Raw genomic sequence first — 24792 nt, forward strand, 5'->3', positions numbered from 1 at the left:
GGGATAAGCTGCTGTCACATACAATGGACTTGTTCAGGGTTTCAGATGCAGTTTTTGAAATCAAAATCAGGAGTGGATCACAAAAGGAGAGAAAGTAGAAAGGCCGGAGACGGCTGCTCCTTGTAATCCATTCTTGCCTTTTGTCTCAAAAGTTGTTTTGGAAAACCTGAACAAGAGCTGCACATGGGACAGCAACCAGGCTCGGACTGGTCCACAGGGGAATAGGTGAGCTAATAGGAGTGGGCCACCAGCTGCCCACATGAGCAGTGCATGGCACAATGAAGTAGCTGTGCAACACTCCATACAGATAGGCAGCCTGCAGAGAGCGGCGCGTACTCACCCACGCCTGCGGCTCCGGCTGTTTGATGTGCCGGCTTGCTGGGCAGCCGGCGCATGCGCAGACCGGAGCCAGCGGCCAGGCAGTGGTGTTTCTGTGTGGGGCTCGCGCCGCACAGAAATAGAGCATGTCGTGGTTTGTTTGCCGCGCGACATTTCACACGGCCAAACCGCTGCCATCTGCATAGGATTGCGTTTGTTAACGCAATCCTATGCAGGCTTCCAGCGGCAGAAATCCCGCCGCGGAATTTCCACCCGTCTGCAGGCGGCCTATCTCATATCTATCTCATATCTATCTATCTCATATCTATTTGTCTATCTCTCTATCTAGCTCATATCTATCATCTATCTCATATCTATCTATCTCTCTCATATCTCTCTATCTCATATCTCTCTATCTCATATCTCTCCATCTATCTCATATCTCTCCATCTATCTCATATCTCTCCATCTATCTCATATCTCTCATATCTATCTATCTCATATCTACCTCTCTATCTATCTATCTCATATCTACCTCTCTACCTCTCTATCTCATATCTCTCCATCTATCTCATATCTCTCCATCTATCTCATATCTCTCATATCTATCTATCTATCTATCTATCTATCTATCTATCTATCTATCTATCTATCTATCTATCTCATATCTACCTCTCTATCTATCTATCTCATATCTACCTCTCTACCTATCTATCTATCTATCTATCTCATATCTACCTCTCTATCTATCTATCTATCTATCTATCTATCTCTCTATCTATCTCATATCTCTCTATCTCATATCTCTCTATCTATCTCATATCTCTCTATCTCATATCTCTCTATCTATCTCATATCTCTCCATCTATCTCATATCTCTCTATCTATCTAATATCTACCTCTCTATCTATCTATCTCATATCTACCTCTCTATCTATCTATCTATCTATCTCATATCTACCTCTCTATCTATCTATCTATCTATCTATCTATCTATCTATTTATCTCATATCTATCTATCTACCTATCCATCTCATATCTATCTACCTATCCATCTCATATCTCTCTCTCTCTCTCTCTCTCTCTCTCTCTCTCTCTATCTATCTATCTATCTATCTCCTATCTATCTATCTATCTATCTATCTATCTATCTATCTATCTCATATCTATCTATCTATCTCATATCTACCTCTCTATCTATCTCATATCTACCTCTCTATTTATCTCATATCTATCTATCTACCTATTTATCTCATATCTATCTATCTACCTATCCATCTCATATCTATCTATCTACCTATCCATCTCCTATCTATCTATCTATCTATCTATCTATCTATCTATCTCCTATCTATCTATCTATCTATCTATCTATCTATCTATCTATCTATCTATCTATCTATCTATCTATCTCATATCTACCTCTCTATCCATCTCATATCTATCTACCTATCCATCTCATATCTATCTATCTACCTATCCATCTCATATCTATCTATCTATCTCTCTCTATCTCATATCTCTCTATCTCCTATCTATCTATCTATCTATCTATCTATCTATCTATCTATCTATCTATCTATCTATCTGTCTGTCTGTCTGTCTGTCTGTCTGTCTGTCTGTCTGTCTATCTCTGGTATAAGTTATATATCTCCCTGGATTTACTGTATTCACACTTTACACACAATTAAAAAAAACGCATCTAAACCACATGCAGTTATTAATTGTGTCTGCAGCTCCTTAATAACGTAAGCGGTCTTTAAATACTGCATGCAGGTTTTTTATGTGTTTTTCTTTATAAAGTACAACAAAGAACATGACCCCCCTAAGGCCGCTCTCAGACGTGCTCAGAAAACGCAGCTTGAAATTGTGGCATTTTTACCGGAATTCCGAGCAGCGTTTTCGAACACAGGTTACAGCGTTTGACAGCGCTTTTTAATACACCCCATCATTGTGATGGGTGATGAGATGTGTTAAAAACCACGAAAACGCAAAAATAGAAGAGACAGCTCTCGAAAATCACAGCAATAGGGACACCGCGTTCCAGCGCAGATTTGAGTAAGCTCATTAAAATCTCTGGGAGTGTTGTACCGCGGTTAGTACGGCGCTCTGGACAACGCGCCAATAGCTGTAAAAAGCGGTGTGTGAGAGTGGCCTGCGGGGCTACAAACACATTTTCATGTGCAGGAAATGCGTCATGTTTGGAAAGATTACACCAGGGGGCAGATCATGTATGCAGCACGATCTAGATATGGGTACGGGGGAGTTTGGGGTAGATGCCCAGGGGGGGCCCCGAGCTGAACTTTTGCACCCGGGCCCCTGAGCCCTTAGGTACGCTCCTGGTGGGGGTGGTTAATAATTCACTTGAGCCAGAATTTTGGTTAAAAGGGGGAAAAATGCACAATTTTGATAGAAGTGAAGCTTTTCACCACAAATTAGAACTTTTTGTAGTTTTATGCTTGCACTTCAGACCAGCACAGCCTTGTCTCCAGGTAAGCGTATAAGAAGGTAAATCACCCCTTGAAGTTCAAAAAATAATGCTAAAAAATGTTGGGGTGATATTTACTTTGAACAGTTTTTCATAATCAAGTCTAAGAAAATTATGGGGCAGATTTATGAACTTGTCTAAGAGAAAACTCCTTAGTTGTCCCCCCCCCCCCCCCAGCAACCAATCAGAGCTCAACTTTCATTTTACAAAAGCAGAATATAAAATTAAAGCTGTGATGTGATTGGCTGCTAGGAACAACTAAGGCCTATGTCACAAGAGTGAATGTGTATTTTCGAGCGCATGAGCACAGCATCTTTGCGGAAGGAATAATGCTTTTTTGCACGTGTAGTAGCCCAGAGTTAATGGGGCCCCTTCATAAATATGCATGTGTTTGTCTTGTGCCTTTGTATTGTCAGTCTCTTCCATGTGCATGAATTTGATGTGTATTGCACCTTTGCAGCACTGAATGGGTTACTGTCTGGGTTATGTTTGGAAAATGTATCTTGTTGTGTGTCATGTGACCATGTTATATATGTGTATGCCTGGTAGTAGTAGTGTAAAGCTTTTGCTAGTCTTCTTGCAAGTAGTGCAGAGAGAGAAAGGAGTGGACTGTTGTATAGAAGAAACGGCTCCTTGCCCCACAAGAAGCCCCAGGATGGAAGAGACTGAGCAATGGCCTGATGTGTGCCTCGGGCCCTATTCACCCAGGCCTCCCTGCTTTTAATATAAAGGACTGTGAGTGAGAGTAAGAGGAGCCGCCATGCAGCGCTGAGTGCTATCCCTAAATGTGAGTGTTGACCGGTAGAGAGCTGGAGAGAGAAAGAGAGTGGCCGGGGGCAGAACCCCACAGATAACTGAGACTGTGGACTCGTCTGACATCCTGTGAATCCTCCCTGTTACACCACTATTCTGTGTGCACCAGTGATATGCTGGCGTGTGTAAAGTTTTTGGACTTTAAATAGTTTTCTTTACAAGTAAATGGGCTCAACTGACCATTCCCAGTTTGGCTCTGAAACTTCTCCCCGTGTGTGGGGTACTTTATTCAATCATCCAGATTCACCGCAGAGGACGGAACGGTGGTGTCAAAACAGACTTAAGGTAAACCACATCTTCGGTTACCCTGTGAAACTCCCCCAGCAGTAACTTGGTCGGGTGCCATGCTACCCCCAAGGGAGGAGATGGAAGAGCCCCGTGACAAGGCCTCAATATACCCTGCTATCATTTTAATTAAATTGTTAAATCATATGATAACAGAAAAGTAGCGGGTGTGCAGTATGCAGAGCAGGACAAGTAGCGGGTGTGCAGTATACAGAGCAGGACAAGTAGCGGGTGTGCAGTATGCAGAGCAGGACAAGTAGCGGGTGTGCAGTATACAGAGCAGGACAAGTAGCGGGTGTGCAGTATACAGAGCAGGACAAGTAGCGGGTGTGCAGTATACAGAGCAGGACAAGTAGGGGGTGTGCAGTATACAGAGCAGGACAAGTAGCGGGTGTGCAGTATACAGAGCAGGACAAGTATCGGGTGTGCAGTATACAGAGCAGGACAAGTAGCGGGTGTGCAGTATACAGAGCAGGACAAGTAGCGGGTGTGCAGTATACAGAGCAGGACAAGTAGCGGGTGTGCAGTATACAGAGCAGGACAAGTAGCGGGTTGCAGTATACAGAGCAGGACAAGTAGCGGGTGTGCAGTACACATAGCAGGACAAGTAGCGGGTGTGCAGTACACAGAGCAGGACAAGTAGCGGGTGTGCAGTATACAGAGCAGGACAAGTAGCGGGTGTGCAGTACACAGAGCAGGACAAGTAGCGGGTGTGCAGTATACAGAGCAGGACAAGTAGCGGGTGTGCGGTATACAGAGCAGGACAAGTAGCGGGTGTGCGGTATACAGAGCAGGACAAGTAGCGGGTGTGCAGTATACAGAGCAGGACAAGTAGCGGGTGTGCAGTATACAGAGCAGGACAAGTAGCGGGTGTGCAGTATACAGAGCAGGACAAGTATCGGGTGTGCAGTATACAGAGCAGGACAAGTAGCGGGTGTGCAGTATACAGAGCAGGACAAGTAGCGGGTGTGCAGTATACAGAGCAGGACAAGTAGCGGGTGTGCAGTATACAGAGCAGGACAAGTAGCGGGTGTGCAGTATACAGAGCAGGACAAGTAGCGGGTGTGCAGCATATAGAGCAGGACAAGTAGCGGGTTGCAGTATACAGAGCAGGACAAGTAGCGGGTGTGCAGTACACATAGCAGGACAAGTAGCGGGTGTGCAGTACACAGAGCAGGACAAGTAGCGGGTGTGCAGTACACAGAGCAGGACAAGTAGCGGGTGTGCAGTATACAGAGCAGGACAAGTAGCGGGTGTGCAGTATACAGAGCAGGACAAGTAGCGGGTGTGCAGTATACAGAGCAGGACAAGTAGGGGGTGTGCAGTATACAGAGCAGGACAAGTCTCCCACAGCAGCACAGGTTCAAACATCCAATGCCATTATAAGTAATAACTATCACTGGTTTAGCTGAACTAACATTATTCAGCTCAATGCTTGTACAGCAAATTGCAGCTAGTGCAAACCATAGTGATCCGGTATAGTCATATCTGCTTAGCATAAACATATCCAGTATAGATATATCCACTAACAAACTCTACTGAGAGCAGACAGCTAACAGTATGTATATACGGTCTATTGGAGAGCAGGGGTGTCGTCCCAGAATCAAAGTGCCAGGGCTCCAGTGTATGAGGCAGCATAGGTGGAGCTATGGGTGTAAGCCGGCTATATGTGCAGGTGGAGCTAGCAGCAGAGCTGGGGTTAACCTGTATAACTGGGGTTAGCCTGTTTGTGTATAGGTAAAGACATGTCAGACTAGGCGATGCAGACAGCAATAGGCTGCGCCGACCCCGCCCCCATGACTCCAAGCCCCATTCTCTGGGTTAGTCTGTTAGTGTAGTGTAGGGTCCCATCTATGTAAAGTTGCCTTGATGTTGCAGATGGGCTTACATTTTTTGATTAAAATATGTGCTAAGAACTTTGTATGTTTTATGTGGTTAATAAATATAACAGTTTTACCATTTTACTTCAGATTTTAAAGGGAACCTGTCAGCTTTAAGTTGTTGCCCAAATTGCAGTTAGCGTGTTATAGATCAGGAGATGCCCAGCAGATTGATATATAGTTTTGTGGGTAAGGGTGCTGTATAACTTGCTTTTTATGCAATTAAATGACTGCTCATTCTGAGCTTCGAAGTCCAGTGGGCGTGTCTCACAACCGTCCTGGATTCAAGGGGATAGTCCCAGATTTTGGGGGCTATCCCACTGTCCTAAGCAGGAGGTCCAACACCTACTTGATCTCACTATGGCATTCTGAACATGGTCGATACCAAATTAGAGGGATTTCACTACACTCCTTGTAATGAGTAGAAAACCTTTATTAACTCATACAATGGTATTGGAACACACGTATCATTAACCCGTATGCGTCCATAAATTACAGCTACAGTAAATTTAAACAATATCCCAAACTGCCAATTTTTTTTTCACGTTTCTTGGTGAAGAATATCCTCGTTGTCTGCGACATCAAATTCTCTTGTTTCTGCAATTATTCTTCGTGCAATATTATGAAAAATGTTGTAAACATGTTTTTCAGACAACTTAGAGTCATTCCTGTCCATCCTAGATGGTGGGTGTTGGTGGTTAGCAGGGCTGAAATTCGGTTTCTAGCCTCTTCTTCTGGTTTCCACTAGTTAGAAGGAAGTCCATATATATCAGCGTTTTACCCAGATCTGTGTTTATTCTGCTTCCAATAGTTTGGTTGGTTGTATTGGGGACTTGGTCAGAAAAAATGGGGACCTTGTCAGGTAAATGCTCCACTTCTTTCTCATTGCCCTGAAACACGAGACAAGTAGATGATAATGTGACATCATTGGTGTACAAGTAGATGATAATGTGACATCATGGGTGTACAAGTAGATGATAATGTGACATCATTGGTGTACAAGTAGATGATAATGTGACATCATTGGTGTACAAGTAGATGATAATGTGACATCATTGGTGTACAAGTAGATGATAATGTGACATCATGGGTGTACAAGTAGATGATAATGTGACATCATTGGTGTACAAGTAGATGATAATGTGACATCATTGGTGTACAAGTAGATGATAATGTGACATCATTGGTGTACAAGTAGATGATTATGTGACATCATTGCTGTACAAGTAGATGATAATGTGACATCATTGCTGTACAAGTAGATGATAATGTGACATCATTGGTGTACAAGTAGCAGATAATGTGACATCATTGCTGTACAAGTAGATGATAATGTGACATCATTGCTGTACAAGTAGCAGATAATGTGACATCATTGGTGTACAAGTAGATGATAATGTGACATCATTGCTGTACAAATAGATGATAATGTGACATCATTGGTGTACAAGTAGATGATAATGTGACATCATTGCTGTACAAGTAGATGATAATGTGACATCATTGGTGTACAAGTAGCAGATAATGTGACATCATTGCTGTACAAGTAGATGATAATGTGACATCATTGCTGTACAAGTAGCAGATAATGTGACATCATTGCTGTACAAGTAGATGATAATGTGACATCATTGGTGTACAAGTAGATGATTATGTGACATCATTGCTGTACAAGTAGATGATAATGTGACATCATTGCTGTACAAGTAGATGATTATGTGACATCGTTGCTGTACAAGTAGCAGATAATGTGACATCATTGCTGTACAAGTAGATTATAATGTGACATCATTGCTGTACAAGTAGATTATAATGTGACATCATTGCTGTACAAGTAGATGATAATGTGACATCATTGCTGTACAAGTAGATGATAATGTGAATCATTGGTGTACAAGTAGATGATAATGTGACATCATTGCTGTACAAGTAGATGATTATCATCTACTTGTACAGCAATGATGTCACATAATCATCTACTTGTACAGCAATGATGTCACATTATGTGACATCATTGCTGTACAAGTAGATGATTATGTGACATCATTGCTGTACATTTCATTGTTAATACAATTTGTGAATTTATCTCTTTTGTATTACTATACACTAAATGTAGCATTTAGCTAGAATATCCTACACATTTACAGTATGGGATTTACTTTTTGTAGGGCCTTTTGAGCTCTCTTTATGCATATTACTTTTTAGGTTCGCCCTTAGTGATAGCAGTCACATCTCATTAATTATTGCACTTTTTCAACAGTCATGCTTTTTCCATACATTGTCCTACTGCTCCTCCCCTCTACCCTGCAGTGTGTTAAGAGACCTTTGTCAATTAGTCAGAGCTGAGAAGAGCTACAAAGTATGTCTGTACATTATCCCCTTAATGCCACAGGACATAAGTTTACGTCCTGTCAGGGTGGTAACTAACGCAGCAGGACATAAACATGCATCCTGTGGATGGCACAGGCTCATTGGTGAGCCCACACCAACGGGCAGCGAGAGACAGCTGTGACTGGTAGACCGTCTCCCGAAGCAACAGCAGGGATCAAAAAAAACAGCGATCCCTGCTGTTAACCCCCTGCATGCCGCAATCCATGTACAGTGCAGAATGTAAAGGGTTCATTAATGTGAAATCAGAAATTCTTACCAGTGCATCGTATTCTTTCAGGAAACTCCAGTTTTCATTCCTGTGAGAAATGAAAAAGAACATTACAATAATGTTTGACCTATTCATGAAACGATGCGCATAGACTTTTTAATTTTTTTTAGAAAGGCCAATCTCGGCATTTACCGAGCATCGATCATGATAATCAACACTCGTTTGCCTAACCTTTACACAGCCCAATTCATAGTCCACAAATGATCATTCATGCATTCATTCTTCCCTAATAGAGAATTATGGCAATCGGCAGCAGATCCCCTCATTCAAAAAGGGAGGTGTGCTGCTGAAAATGATAATTTTTTTGGATGCACAAAGATTGGGATCAGCCAAGGAACAAGTGTTTGCTCATTCATTAAATGATTGGGTGCAACTTTACACGGACCGAAAATTGGGCAAATAAGCATTCTAATAAAAGCTTGTGCCCAATCGTTGGCCCATGTAAAAGGTCTTTAACCCCTTAATGCCACAGGGCGTAAGTGTATATCCTGGCTGCGGGGTACTTAACGCAACAGGGCATACACTTACGTCCTCTGGATAGTGCAGGATCTCTCCTGATCTCGCACTATTTGGCAGCAGGAGCCAGCTGTCACCGATAGCCAGCCTCTCACTGCAACAGCGGGGGTCATTCGGGACAGTAACCCCCGCTGTTTATCCCTTCCCTGCCGCAATCTATGTAGATTGCGGCATATAAAGGGTTCACAGAGGGAGCACACTCCCTCTGTGACATCATTGGAGCCCCTCGAAGTAATCGCAGAAGGACGACAGGTTGCCATGGCAACAGGACACCAGATACAGACATCCTGCTTTGCCATTGCCTATGATCGCTATTACAAGCGATAAGGCATTGCAGGACAGAAGTCCTGCAATGCAATATAATAGCAATCATAGGTGCTATGGTACCAGTTCCCTACAGGGACATAAATAGTGTAAAAAAAAGATAAAAATAGGTTAAAAAAATGTAAAGAAAACCCCTTATTTTTTTCCTTTTTCCCCTATTAGTATAAAAAAATGATACAGTCTATTGGACGGCGTCCTCTTTATACATTTGGAGGTTCACAATTGCGTGTGAATCCGTAACATCATTTTAAACTGTATCTCCACCACATTGAGGTCTTTCCCATCTTCCTTACCAAGGGACAATGAATATATGTGTCAGACATTTGAGTCACTAATGCATTCATGTGCATATAACTATTAGAGGTCATCTTAGCCCCTGAGGAGCTCACCTCAAGCGAAACGCGTAGGAGTTAAAATAAGGACTATAAGCTGAGAATAGTGTTCTTCATCTATGTATTTTAGGACCTGCAGTGGCAGAAAATATTGATATAATATGAATCAGTTTCCCCACAACTATCTAGGTATGACACGGGACTCCATTTATCACTCTTTTCATCAGCGATTTATGTGATACATCTTTTGTGACACATACTGAATATCCCTGAGGTATCGCTAGCATTTTTTCTTCTTAGGTTATTTTCAACCACCTTTTTTGAATCCCTTATCTCTCAGGGGATCGTTTCACAATTGTATGTTTGTTCGTTCAGTAGTTAGATTTTAACTACTGTATGTTTTATGTGCACAATGAAAATAAACATTTTAATGCAACATGTTCTGTACAGAAAGGACACAGCCTTGAGGGTAGCAGTAGTATGTAGAGGTTGAGGAGGTTCTATGTCATAGCTGGAAAAAATCATCATGGAGGTCTGAGCCAGATAGAGAAGAAAATGGAAACTGAACATCTGCAATCAGGGAAGATGTCAGCTGTGAGTCAAAACTTTCCCATTTACATGTTTCAAAAATCACTTCTAAATACACACAATTCAATGGAACACACGGCTTAAAAACATAAATTAAACATATGTTGTAACTAGTGATGAGCGAGCATACTCGCTAAGGGCAATTGCTCGAGCAAGCATTGCCCTTAGCGAGTACCTGCCCGCTCGACAGAAAAGGTTCGGGTGCCGGCGGCGGGCAGGGAGCTGCAGGGGAGAGTGGGGAGGTACAGAGGGGAGATCTCTCTCTCCCTCTCCCCCCCCCCGCTCCCCCCTGCTGACTGCCGCAACTTACCGCTCCCCCGCGCCGGCTCCTGAATCTTTTCTTTCGAGTGGGGAGATACTCGCTAAGGGCAATGCTCGCTCAAGCAATTGCCCTTAGAGAGTATACTCGCTCATCTCTAGTTGTAACCACTGGATGTCTAATTTACCTTAAGTTGTTGTCTGTTTTCCCTTTGAGGAATTCTGAGATAATAGAGGGGTCTTCTATTCAGTATCCTTATCTTTTGGACAGAATGGAGAGCATTTACAAAGAGCATCTCTGACTTTGGAGGACCAGTGCTGTCCTACGTTACACAGACAACCCACTGATATGAATGGACACTGTAATACTGTATTTGCCCTGTGGTGGCACTGCAGGGAAAATGAACACTTACTGCAAAGTTTACTCAAAATTATAGATGATCGCTGGGGTCCTAGCAATGGGAAACCTTTTGATCATGTTATTGTCAAGGTACTCAGTAGGGATTGTCCAACACAGACAACCTTTAAGCTGCATTCGATGGGACTGTGTGTGAGTCAATGCACTTGCAATGAAAACTTTATAGCTGACATTTGGCTTACATTCCTTTCAAACAAATGTTCTTACCCGTTTTCAACTGTCTTCGAAAACTAAAGGTGCCTCTGTGATGGGGTGTAAATTGTGGGAACTGAGGGCTCATCACAACTTAGCATTAAAACAAGAAGCAACATTCATCTTCTGTATTCTTGGGGAGGGCAGAATGTACAGGAAATATACGTCACATAGTTCTTGCATGAAAGGATTTTTATCCATTAATCAGCAGAACCTGCCTTGGGAAAGGATTCCTTTCAAGTCTTTAGTCAGCACTATGGCACTCTGCAAGACACTTGCAAGAGCTTTTCATCCACTTATGTTTTTCGGAGAACAGGGGGGATTTTCAGCACATTAGTGCTGACAGCTAAAAGCCAAGACAAGCGGCACAAACTCCATAATGAACCAGATGATGTTCTAAAAGAGTGCATAATAGGCATAACATAAGGCTATTGGGCCCCAATACAAAATCTGTAATAGGGCCCCTACCTACCATGTGCCATTCATAATATTGGTGTCACACAAGACCGCCTATAGCTGCACCCCTGATGTGTTACAAGGGGTTGTTCCATACCTCACAACTTTTAAAGGAAGTCTGTCACCTAAATTTGGCCTACCAACCCAATATACTCTTATGTATGTGCTGTCACGAGAACCAAGCGTTACTTTTATCTTTTGCCACAGTATCTCCTATGTGAACATATAGGCCAATAAGTTTCTCCCATGCCATATGCTAATGAGCCCTGGACTGTCCGGTCTGCCTCTGCCAGCACTCTGGGCTCTCTTCCAGCATTTTCTGCTAAAAACCGCCCACTTTCTTGTGACGCCTTCAGTTCTTCGTTCTTGAGACGTCATGCGTTCCATCTCCAATGTGCCTACGCAGCATTGAGGGTTCAGGAGCATGCGCAGCGAATCCTTCTCAGATGTCACATGCTTCGTTTTTGTGCTTCTAGTGATGCCCCCTTAGTGATCTCACACAAACGAGCCTCCTTGGTGCACCCAGCGATGTGCCCACAATAAATATTCCTCTTTAGTCCATCTAGTGGTGCCCCCTTAATGCCCTTACACAAAAAAGCCTCCTTAGTACCTCCAGTGAAGCCTCCCACAGTAAATATTCCCTCTTAGTGCCCCTAGTGAGTCTGCCTTAGCCTTCCCCACACACATGCCTAATTAGTACTCCCCAGTGATGTCTTCCCTAATTAAGATGCCCTCTTAGTGCCCATACAAATGCATGCAACCGTAAATATTCCCTGTTGGTGCCCCCAGAGATGCCACACACACTAAAAATGCTCCTCTAGTGCCCTTAGGGATGCACCCTACAATACAGATTCCCCCTTAGTGTCTCCACAAAGAAAAAGGGTCCCCACTGAGTGCCTCCAACTTAAAACCACAAAATAAATACTCACCTCTCCTCATTTACGCAGATTACTCTGCAGTTCTTCTCCGGTGTCCGTGTGGATCTCAGCGCAGGCAAGTACTGACATCACGGCATCGTACCTACCTGCTCTGAGCAGCCAGCAGGGGGCATGGTGGAGCAGCGGGCTGATGGCTTCCTGCTTTATAATTACATTTACATTTTATATTTATTCTTTGAGTCATACTTTTACTTCTGTTGCTCTACTAAAGCGACTCTCCGATTCTGGACAAACAAAGATGGTCGCACTATGTAATAGTATGCATCGGAAGTCTACAACAGTGTTCCCCAACTCCAGTCCTCAGGGACCCCCAACAGGTCATGTTTTCAGGATTTCCTCAGTGTTGCACAGGTGATGTAATTATTGTCGGTGCCTCAGACATTGCCACCGGTGATCTTACCATAGGATATCCTGAAAACATGACCTGTTGGTGGTCCCTGAGGACCGGAATTGGGGACCCCTGGTCTAAGATACAACATGCTGCTCACGTGGAGAGTGCTGCCCAATCAAAGCAACATAGTCTTAGACTTCCTACACACGGGTGAGCGCAGTATCGGGCCTCTTGTGAACGCGCGATATACCGCTAGATATAAGGCGTTTTTCATGCATGTGCTTTGTACGCATAAAATATACACGCACAATGCGCAGTGAATAGAACCTATTCATGTCATTGGGTCATTCTCATAAATGGTTTTTGCACACGCAATGGTCCTGCTCTATCTTTCTGCGTATTGTACAGCAAAAGCCCCCATAGAAGTTTATGGGGGTGCTCAAATATGCACGCAAAAGCGCAATACACTGTGTAGTTATGTGAAAAACAGAACACGGCCTTTTAAATCAGTGCGTCGCTCACTCGTGTGAGCATGCCCTGAGTGCACAAAAAGTACAGTAATATGCGCCCATACGCGAGCAAATCTACTTCGTTCACTGCGCAAATACGCGGCGCTGAACCATGCGTAATTGCGCATATGGTCACATGAAGCCGCCCAAGAATATATCCTCTTTGCTACGTAACTAGACAGATTTGCCATTCAGGACTCTTGGAACCCAAGGTGCCCATCCTCGTGAGATCAGTAATGGAGGTCTTACTGGTTGTCACCCAGCTTTCCCCGGAACAGATAAAACTTCCGACTATCTAAATAGAATTTAACGGCTCAAAGTTGTGAAGCTAATGAGGAACTCACCATAGTTTTTGGCCTCGTCTCTCCGCTTCTACAAATTCTCTCCAGACGTGGTCCTTTCTGACGGCGTCGCCCCACGTCTGCTTTTCCTTTTCCCTATCGGACAGTGACGTTATTTGTCGTGTCCCAGGCTGCGACTTACTTAAAGAGACGGAGGACGTAGACGTCATTTTTGTGGTAGTCCTGTCCGGCATCCTGTAGCCGGCGGAGGTGGCCCTCCTGATAGACATCTGCTTGCTGCCCATGTTCAGCAAACACTCCGATCTTAGAAATTCCCTGCAGAAAAAGTTCTTGAAAACTTTTTTAAGGACTGTCAGACTGTGTGCGAGGCAGCAAGTGGTGGGGATGAGGAGTTTGTGTTGTGTTGGTGTGGATGAAGTAAATACCACAGAGAGGTGCACACGCATTTACCGCTCTGTTTACTGTAGCCACGGGTAACCGGATCTACTGCAGGGATCATGAATAGCAGAACAAAGGAATCGAGCAGCCAAGACAAACCGCAGCGACTCACAGGAATCTCCAATGAATAGACACAACAGCAAATACGTGTGCATGCAATATCCATGCAGGATGCTGGCAGCAGAACTCCAAATTGGGAGAAAAAAAAAATATATATATATTTTATGCTATACACATGGCCCCATATGGCCCTGGTGGACTGCAAAGAAGTGAAGGGACGATAAGGGGCATTGACTGATCTGTGGATGCTCACTGTCCAGACCGAGCTGGAATGTGTAGTCCATATCACATCATCCATGGGGACTGGGGTTCTCTAGGACGACTGGAGAAAATGATTGTGAGGGTCCATCCTCCATCTATACAGAACATTTACACATCCGGAATCCCTTTTTTAACATTTTTTTCTAGTGACATGTACTCCTATTTTTTCTTACCATTTTTATGGTGGTTTTAAATGTAACACTTTTTGGCAAAACACCCCCAGCAGTTTTTTAGGCAGTTTCTTGCGCCAAAGCCAGATTTGGTTCCAGCAGGAAGTCAACGTATACCATATTTTTCGGACTATAGGACACACCCAGGTTTAGACAACAGGAAAAAAACGTGAAAAAAAATTGTTTATACTAATTCAAATGTCTCTGGGGGTCTAATATAGCAAAGGCGGTGAACAGTGTGCAGAGAGCCCCTATTGAACTTACTGTGTCCATTCAAACAGTGAAGCAAGCAGATACGTTCACATTCCGCATTGTACATGCGCACAACACACACAGCTCTGCAACGTATACCTATAGATCTACAGCATACACAATCCTGCTAGATGTTGCATAAACTAATTAAAATCAATGGGTTCTATGCTCTGTGTATTGCACGGGCACATGGTGTGCGCACAAATATGTTCCTGGGAAGCTCCCCATACCCCACACTTTATGGCAGAACTTCTTGAGGCTGGGTCCCTGTGTGTCTGGGAGTTTCTCCTCACACCTTTGATGTCAGACAGCAGGAGCCCTTTAACTCCTTAATACAGAATGGAGAAGCCAGGAAGTGAGGAGGTCATTAACTCTTCAGGAACCTGTATGCTTTCGGTTGTTGCCCTGCTGAAAGGTGAAATTCCTCTTCATCTTCAGCTGTTTAGCAGAGACCTGAAGGTTTTGTGCCAAGATGGACTGATAATTGGAAGTGTTCATAATTCCCTCCACCTTGAATAAAGCCCCAGTTCCAGCACCTGAAAACCAGCCCTGAAGCATATTGCTGCCTCCACCATATTCGCTGTGGGTCTGGTGATCTTCTGGTGATGCGCAGTGTTGGCTTTGTACCAGACATGCCTTCTGGAATTCTGGCCAGAAAGTTCCCCCTCGGTCTCATCAGACCATAAGACGTTCTCCTACATACTTCTGGCAGGCTTCATGTAGGTTTTGGCAACTCCTAGCCAGGTTTTAATGTTTTTCTTTGCCAGAAAAGGCTTCCATCTTGCCCCCAACCTCACCAGCCCAGACATATAAAGAATACGGGAGATGATTGTCACATGACTACACAACCGATACTTGCCAGAAACTCCTGCAGCTTCTTTAATGTTGCTGTCGGCCTCCCAGACCATTTATCTTCTGGTCTTTTTATCCGTTTCTGAGGGACCTCCAGTTCTTGGTAATGTCACTGTTGTGCCAAATGTATTCCACTTCTTTACGACCGCCTTCACTGTGTTCCATGGTAGATGTAATGTCTTGGAAATGTTTTGGTCCCCTTCTCCTGACTGATACCTTCCAACAATGAGATCTCTTTGATGTGTTAGAAGCTCTTTACGACTTTCGCTGACAAATGCAACTAAAAAAATCCTAGAAAAGCTGAACTTTATATGGGGTCAATCAGAATCACTGTAAATAATGGCAGCGGAGTACGGACTGCTGTTTATCAGGAGTATAAATGTGAGTGGCCAGTTCTGGACACAACCACATCCCCAAGTATAAGAGGGTGTTCACATGACTAGGTACAACGGAGTCGTCGCTGTGACCTATTACCCCCACCCTTTTTAACCCCCTCTTATCTAAAATAAACACCGACCACTTCTTTTTGGATTAATTTTTTGGCCACAGCAGCCAATTTATTATAAATATAACAATATAACATGAATAACACTTTTAAAACCCTATTCCTAAACTACTATGGAGAGATCCTTGGAGTTCCCAACCAAAACTATCTGTCGCCTCACCAACCAAGGAAAAAATAGGTGTCACTGTCTCCCATCTCCTAAGAACCTGACTCGGGAGACCCTATTTTCCAAACCACGCCTCCCGTGTCCAATCACCTGACTCAGGAGACTCGCCATTTTACCTCGAGTCACCAACCTCCCGACCCCGAGGCTATCTAGCCATACCCCGGCTATCAACAACAACAACTTTAGCAGGTAACCCCCTGCCAAAACAAGAGGCGACAGACCCACCTACAACTTAAACCTAACCAGAGGGGGGAGGAGGTAACTCTACTACCCCTGCCTCCCCCCTTACCCCCTCGTATATTGACTCCAAGGACCCCTCCCTAACCGCCACAGCCAGCACGGCTTGAAACCTCAAGCCTGCGCCGCCCTCCACAACACCAAAGCGCGCTCCACTCCCTCCTGAACTGCCTCTAACCACAAATCCAAACCTATTTCATTTAAGTGAACCCCATCCTGTCTCCAATAATTCCCCGTGCAAGCTTCCAGATCTATGTGTCGCACCACGACCCCCCCATTCCTTCCCACAAAGCGAGACACTTCTCTATTAAGTTTTATCCTCGCCTTGTCCAAACCTTTAGCTGTCCGCACAAACTTCCAAATCTGTCTTGGTACAATCTCAGACCACACCACCACCATTTTTTTATGCGCCGCTAACAATCTCAAGATATCATACCTGATATCTCTCGATAAGTCCCTGAAAGGCCTCTTCCCCAAATCGTTCCCCCCTGCATGTATTACGACTATGTCCGGGGCCCTGTCTAAACCCACCATCCTCTCAAATTCCTGTAACACTTTGCACCAAGACATCCCTCTAATTCCCATCCATCTCAAAACCGCCTCTGACCTAGGAAACCTCAACTGTCTCCCATCCTGCCTCACGCTAGCTCTCTCTGCCCCCCAATAAACATAAGAGTGGCCCATAATCCAAACTAACGCCGATTGTGGACCTGTAACAAAAGGAAAAACAATATTGACCAACTCCCCTTTATATTAGCTCCCCCCTGCCCCCAACACTTTTACAACAACTGAGGACGAAGATACAATTTATATCTCCCCGATTGCCACCTGCCAATTCTCCTAATCGACTCACCTGGCAACCCTTGCACCATTGCCTCTGTAGCCGCCCCCACCCTGAATGAGTGTGTACCAAATTGTGACTCATCTAAGCCCAGCTCCCTCAGCGCCTTCTTAAAGATCGCTGTAAACTGGAAGCGTGACAAAAACTGGCCCCCCTCGTGCTGCAGTAAAGGACCTAACCTTTTGCCCGTTACCCCAGTATAGTTGTCCCACGCCGTCACGGGGCACATTATTGACCCATGAACCCTTCCCAACCTGACCAACTGTCCCCGCCCGGCCTGATCTGTTTTCGATCGGCGAATGACCAACTCTAAATGGTCATCAACTTTCCTTACGTCACCCACCTGTAGGCCTCCCCCAACTGATTTACTGGGGGAAACCAACTCCCCCACCCTAAATGCCCCAAAAAAGGCCAGTGAAAATGCTAGCCTGAATAACATTTTTTCGAACAAAACCTCACAAATGCCTTCCAGTACCCCCCCAATCTTCTCTAACAACTCAAACGAGACTGGCCTGCGTAAATCAACCCTCCCTTTTCCTTTTTTAAAACCTTTTAACGCTTGTCTCACTAAAAAATTCTTGGTTATATCCCCCACCCCCCTTAACTTGCACCCAAACGCTACCCCCGCTATAAACCGATTAACGCGCGACACTTAAACATTGTCCTGTTCTACCTTCCCTAACCAACTCAACAACGCCCCCACTCTATCTTCCTCCGCCTCTCCTGCCCTAAGGTGTCCTACCCAACCTTCCCACTCCTGCCACGCTGCGATATAAGCAGCTCTAGTACCCTGAGCCAGTGACCTCTCGATTAGGTGCCCCACTGCTCTCTTACCACACTCCAAAGATGAGACGGGCACGTCCTCCCTCGGTCCTCCGCCTGGGGGGCCAGGGTCCTGAATCGCTCCCACTGAAACCGAGAAAGAGCATCCGCGATTGAATTCACAATCCCCGGTACATGCACCGCCACTATCCAAATGTTCAACTTCAATGTTTCCAATACCAGGTGGCGCAACAAATTCACCACCGGGGGTGAGGAGGCAGTCAGAGAATTGATCACCTGTACCACCCCCATGTTGTCGCAATGGAACCTCACCTTCCTGTTCTGAAGGCGATCGCCCCAAAGCGCTACGGCCACCACTATTGGAAACAATTCCAATAACACCAGATTCTTTGTCCAACCTTCCTCCCTCCATTTCTCAGGCCATTCCCCAACGCACCATTGCCCTTGGCAATATGCCCCGAATCCTGCACTCCCTGCCGCGTCCGTGTATAGCTCATAGTCCACGTTCTCACTCACCTCTGAGATTATCATGGACCTCCCGTTGTATTTATTTAAAAAGGACGACCAGACTGCTAAGTCCCCTTTTAGATTCTTCCCCAATCTGATATAGTGATGCGGGGCTTGAATCCCCGCCGTGGCCGATGCCATTCTGCGACAAAAAATCCGCCCCATAGGCATTATTCTGCAAGCGAAATTCAACTTGCCCAATAATGACTGAAGCCCCTTCAATGTAATTTTTCGCAAGCTCCGTGTCCTTTCCACCTCGTATTTTAAATCCCGCAACTTATCCTCCGGTAATTGACACACCATCGCCTCCGTATCAATCCAGATACCCAAAAACTGAAGGGAAGATGCGGGACCCTCCGTCTTATCAGGGGCCAATGGCACCCCAAACCGGTCCGCTACCCACTGTAAGGTTCCCAGCAAAGTCGCACACACCGGCGACTCTGCTGGTCCAATACACAGAAAGTCATCAAGGTAGTGAATTACTGACTGCAGCTCTGCAGTGTCTTTCACTACCCATTCTAGAAATGTGCAGAAGGCTTCAAAGTATGCACACAAGATTGAGCATCCCATGGGCAAACACCTATCGGCGAAATACTTTCCTCCCCAAAAACAACCCAGTAAGCGAATACTGCCCGGAGCAACCGGCAAAAGGCGAAATGCCGACTCAATGTCAGCTTTCGCTAACAGCGCCCCTCCCCCGTGCCTTCTCACCCATCTTAGCGGCGCGTCAAACGATGTATAAACCACCGAATAAAGCTCCGGGTTTATGCCATCGTTCACTGATGCCCCTTTCGAATAAGAAAGATGGTGTATTAACCGAAACTTATTCGGTTCCCTCTTGGGGACTACCCCGAGGGGCGACACCACGAAATTCGGGAAGGGAGGCTCCTGAAAGGGGCCTGCCATCCTCCCTAAGCTAATTTCTTTTGTGAGTTTCTCCGAAACCACCTCCGGATTCCTCATGGCCGAGAGTAAATTCTTTGTCGAGAATGGAATTTCGTGCAACGGGGGCGGAATATGAAACCCATCCCGAAAACCCTCCAATAGCAATTTTGCCTTCTCCCTGTCAGGATACCTATTTAGGAACCTGACCATCTCTTCCAGTCTCACCGGCGTCCTCCCTTTTTCCACCCCCCCCTGGGGCTTTACCCTTCCCTTTCTTGAAGCATTTGGATGCTCCATGCGAACCGGCATTACAATGGGAGCAGATATGCTTAAATCTGCAGCCTGGCCCAAATTTGCATTGGCCCTCATTAAATTGCCAAGACAAACCGACTCTGCTACCCCCCGACTGACCCCCCTAGTTTCCTCCCTGCGAGGTAGAGGCCAGGCCTGATGGCCCGGCTCCCCCATGAAAAGGCTGCCCATAGCGGCTAGGCGCCATAACCCGAAGCCATAGACCAATATCCTTTTGGTCCCATCGAATTGACGGCCTTACGGCCTTCCGTTGCCTAAATTGCTCGTCGTATCTTTACCAGGTTTGGCCCCCGTATACGCGATATGCTTCGCCTATTGAATCTAAATAGCAGAAGAGGCCGGAACAGTTATCCGGCGCCTTCTCCCCTATCACGCTAGCCAAGATAGCGAACGCCTGCAACCAATTATTAAAAGTTTGAGGAATTAAACGCCACCTGCGTTTTTCTTCCTCCTCCTTCTTGTACTCCGTTCTTTTGCCTTTGTCTAAATTAAATTTCTCCAAAGGCAAGAGGGAGAATATTTCTACAAATTCATCCTTCCATATCTTTTCCTTAATTTCCTTTTTAAGATGGGCCCCTAAGGGGCCCTCGAAGCACACATATACTTCCCCTTTTGCCCTATCATCCAACCGCACCACTTCCCCCTCTTTTTCCGTTTGCACGGCTACCGCCACCCCCGACGCCGATTCCTCTGCCCCTCCCGAGCTGCCCCCTAGAGTACTTACCCTACTGGAGGGAGTTGGCATTGAAGTACTCCAGGCCGCCACCGGCGACGGTCCACTGCCTGGCCCCCCCGCTCCCCTTGCCTGTTCTCCCCCAGTCGCCCCGGCGGGGGCTCCCGTTAAGGAGCCCTCCCTACCAGACGACACACTACACGGCGTGTTAAACACCGAACCAGGCAAACCGACAGGCCCCATCTCCTGCCTTCGCAAAAATTCCCACATACAACCTAACAGTGCCCTCATCTCGCTAACCCCCCATGCGCACCGGAAAAACCGACCGCACCACTACGTATTCCCACATTCCCCCCAGCGGGCACAGATCTAGCAACAACATTGAGAGTGTTTTGTATGGGTAACTCACCGGGCTGGCAAGGTGCTGTGGGCCCACCAGCCGCCGATCCGTCTTCCTGGCGTCTCGTCCTGGAATCCATCCATGTCCCGCTCGGTCCATCCGATTCCTCTGCCGACTGCCGCCTCTCAGCTGCGCGCGCAGCCGCCCCGCTGGAACTCAAAACACCGGCATTAGTGACATTCTCCGGACCAGCCTGATGCTGTCCCCCCCTCTGCGCGATCCTCTGCTCCGACCCCCACCCTCTGGTCTCCTGGCTAACCCCCCCACTGAGTCCACACTGCTCACCTCCTGCAGCTCTGGACCCTCTGTTCTCTCCTGCCCTGGATCCTCCTGACGAGCTGGGACAAGGGCGCTCCTCTCTGCTACCCTCACCACTGGAGCGCGCCCATCCCCCCCTAACTGCTCCTGGAGCCGACCGTGCAGCCGCAGGTCCCGGCCCCCTTCCAGCACGGGTACCTGAGCTGCACGCTGCGCTACGCCGCCGGTTAGGATTTCTCCCAGCCCTGGCCCCCCCGCCTGCTGTTGCGGGGGCTAACCCGGCTGGAGGTTCCACGGATGGGCTCCCTGTGTGGCGCCGACGCACAGGCGCGTGCTCGGGGCTCAGCCTCTCCGGCGCACGCGCCCGACGTGGCCTCCTCTCCCTCACTTGCCAGTCTCTCCAGCCACCCGATGCCTCGCTCAGCCGCCGCTGCCCGGATCCGCTCCATCAACGCCTCCATTCCGACCCCTGGTACCGTCTTCTTCAGGCTCTTCCTGATCGCTGCACCCTCCGGTCTTCTCCTGGCTATCTTCCTCCTCCAGTCTTCTCCTGGACGATCTTCTTCCTCCGGTCTTCTCACGCGAGTCTTCTTCTTTCTGTCTTCTCCCGAACGTCCTCTCTTTCAGGTCCTCACCCTTCTTTCTTCTCCTGCTACTCTTCTATTCTTCTTCCGCTGTCTTCCCTCTTCGGTCTTCACTCTTCTCCCCGTCCGGCTCCAGGTCCGTCTTCTTCCTCTGCTGCACCCGGAATGACTCCTCCCCCCTTCCTTCCCGCTCTTTCTATCCCATAATTCTTCGCTCCCCCTCTTTACCCCCTCCCCTCCTAACCTCATCCTAACCTTGTTATCTTTTAAAAACATTAACCCCTTCCTCCCCGTTAACCCCGTCATGTTCGCCTCTACCTAACGCCCTGCGGGCTCCGGTTCCGGCCTCCCTCTTATGCAATCACAGTAGTTTAGTCTATTTTTATTGTTGCACCCTAAGGCCTCATGTCCACGGGAAAAATCAGGCCTGCTACGGATTCTCCATGGAGAATCCGTAGCGGGCCCCTCCTGCCCCGCGGACATGAGCTCTGAAAATCAGAATTAACTCACCTGCAGCAGACCGGGCAGGTCTTCTCCTCTTCACGGCCGGATCTTCTTTCTTCGGCCGGCGGATGTGCTCGGCAAGCCAGCTGCATGGAAAAAGATCGGCCGTGAAGAAGAGAAGACCTGTCCGGTCCGCTGCGGGTAAGTTATTCTTATTTTTGGTCTCCCGCGGATCCGGACGGCTTCCATAGGCTTCAATAGAAGCCAGCGGGAGCCGTCCCCGCTGGAGACCCGCACCTAAATGGAGCATGTCCATTTTTTTCATGCTCCATTTTTTTAAAATTCCCTTTTATTGACCATCTGCGGGTATTTATCTACCCGCGGGTGGTCAATGCATCCCTATGGGATGCGGATCCGCATGCGGGTGATCCGCTGCGGATCTAAAATGCTATTTTGCCCATGGACATTAGCCCTAAAAGATTTGCTTATTTTTTTAATTGAATTGTACAAAAAACGGGTCACAATGAAGGTGAAAATAAATCCGAAATGATTTATCTTTGTGGGGTTTTTTTAAACATGACAAAAACCTGGCATTTTAAAAGAGGTGTGTAGACTTTGTATATCCACTGTACATATATGTATTCAAATAATTCCATATAGAATTGTATAATGTACATAATTCCACATTTCCCCCAATCCTTCTGCACTCAATACCCCACAATGACAAAGTGAAAACAGAATGTTAGAAATCTTTGTAATTTTTTTTAACCCAAAAAACTAACATTTTGCATTGACATAAGTATTCACACCCTGTACTCAGTACTTCACAGAAGAGACAGTAAAGTCTATCTACCCTGTTTCCCTGAAAATAAGACATACCCTAAAAATAAGACATAGCATGATTTTCCAGAATTTTTGAGGATGCAAAATGATTTTTCAGGCTTTTTGAGGATGCTTGAAATATAAGCCCTACTCCAAAATTAAGCCCTGCTAACAGTTAATTAAAAAAGTAAATTTAAATAGTGTCCAGGCAGCTATACATGTAAAAAAGTTGAACCTTTTTGAACAAAATTTAATATAAGACACTGTCTTATTTTCGGGGAAACACGGTAATACAGCTAAGCCCTTTCACAGAGAAGACTTGTCTAAAACGATATACCTTTATTGAATTAAATATTAAAATTAATACATATAGGGCATCACTTATAGCCCAAGCTGTTCAAATATAAGTGATGCCCTTTTACTAGCAGCAGTGATTGAGCCGCTAGGTGTGAAATCATCTCTCCTTAATCATATGGAGACCGGATCACATAGCAATTTTAAAGCTGTAGGAGGTCAGCAGAATCTATTAGGCAGTACTTAGATGATAGTAATTAATCTGTCCACCCCTGTAATAGAAATGACTGTTGAGGTCGGATATCAGTGAACCTCACAGCCTAAGGAGCGTGATCTACAATAAACGGATTATCACCCCTATCCGCACAGATACTAAGACCGCACTGTTTCATGCGTGGCTGTGTAAAAAGTGTTGTAAGTCAAAAGCTTGTCCACACATAAGCTATTGTTGCTGTGTGGTTGGGAAATAGCTTTATAAGTTACAACCACTTTTTTTACACATAAACTCATTTTTGTTTCTCCTGAAGATCCACACACACGATGTGGTGAAACGCGTTGAGACTCAACTATCGAGACCCTATTTTTTGAGCTAAAGACTATTGCATTTGAGATTCCTCTAATTGAAATATTCTTTTCTCTGAGCTAGAGATCATCTTCTTTAAGATCCTCGATCTGAATCAAGATCACACTATTTGAGTGATACTACGTAATTACACTCATATTGAGATCAATGATCTTGAGTCATGAAATGAGACTGTGTCTATCACTTTAGATCAGTCCTATCTGGAGCCACTTAGAATAATTCATTTGGGATATCCACGGCGAATACATCTGGATCTAAGAGCAGCCCATCTGAGTTATCAATTTACATTATAATCTCTCTCTATAATCCAGCCCTTGATCATCTTGTTACGGGCTATAAGGCAAGAGAGTTTTATGACAACACTCCATTATTAACTTGCGTGCAGAGATTAGTATCACCCATGGTTGACCACTAATAGACTGGACCACAGGGGCGTAACTATAGAGGATGCAGGGGATGCGGTTGCACCCGGGCCCAGGAGCCTTGGGGGGCCCATAAGGCCTCTCTTCTCCATATAGGAAGACCAGTACTATGAATAAAGCATTATAGTTGGGGGCCTCGTTCCAGGTTTTGCATTGGGACCCAGGAGCTTCAAGTTACGCCTCTGCTGGAGCACTTATGTGAATGATATTGAAAGTGTATACATCAACACTACACACGAAAACTGTCTAGATCTACTATTAATTCCCATTTGGACAAAAGAGACATCCGGTCCTAGTTATTATTTTTGTTAATTGTTTGGGTCTGTCTTACTCTTTCTGCATGAGGAGGTATCCATGACCTGACTAGGGACGATACACCTCATGCTCTAGTTATCATGTCAGTAATTGTACCCTATATGTATTAATTTTAATATTT

At 45.6% G+C, this 24792-nt stretch overlaps 1 protein-coding gene across 1 annotated transcript; it reads right to left on the reverse strand.

Moving 5' to 3' along the window:
• Nucleotides 1-6217: 6217 nt before the first annotated feature.
• On the reverse strand, nucleotides 6218-14047 carry C1H2orf50 (chromosome 1 C2orf50 homolog). Its single transcript, XM_066589190.1, has 3 exons — nucleotides 13650-14047; nucleotides 8432-8471; nucleotides 6218-6674 (listed from the first exon to the last, which is right to left on the reverse strand). Exons 1-3 carry the CDS (start codon nucleotides 13889-13891, stop codon nucleotides 6483-6485), a joined length of 474 nt encoding a protein of 157 aa, XP_066445287.1. The 5' UTR covers nucleotides 13892-14047; the 3' UTR covers nucleotides 6218-6482.
• Between the last annotated feature and the right edge of the window lie 10745 nt (nucleotides 14048-24792).

This window comes from Eleutherodactylus coqui, chromosome 1, assembly GCF_035609145.1.
Source record: "Eleutherodactylus coqui strain aEleCoq1 chromosome 1, aEleCoq1.hap1, whole genome shotgun sequence".
In the NCBI taxonomy this organism is placed as follows: domain Eukaryota; kingdom Metazoa; phylum Chordata; class Amphibia; order Anura; family Eleutherodactylidae; genus Eleutherodactylus; species Eleutherodactylus coqui.

Bases quoted from the DNA above. Each gene is read 5' to 3' on its own strand.
- C1H2orf50 (XM_066589190.1), bottom strand. From the start codon at position 13,891: ATGGGCAGCAAGCAGATGTCTATCAGGAGGGCCACCTCCGCCGGCTAC. The intron at 8,472-13,649 runs GTGAGTTCCTCA...CATTTCTCACAG, and splicing joins AGACGAGGCCAAAAACTATG to GAATGAAAACTGGAGTTTCC. The intron at 6,675-8,431 runs GTAAGAATTTCT...CTCGTGTTTCAG, and splicing joins TGAAAGAATACGATGCACTG to GGCAATGAGAAAGAAGTGGA.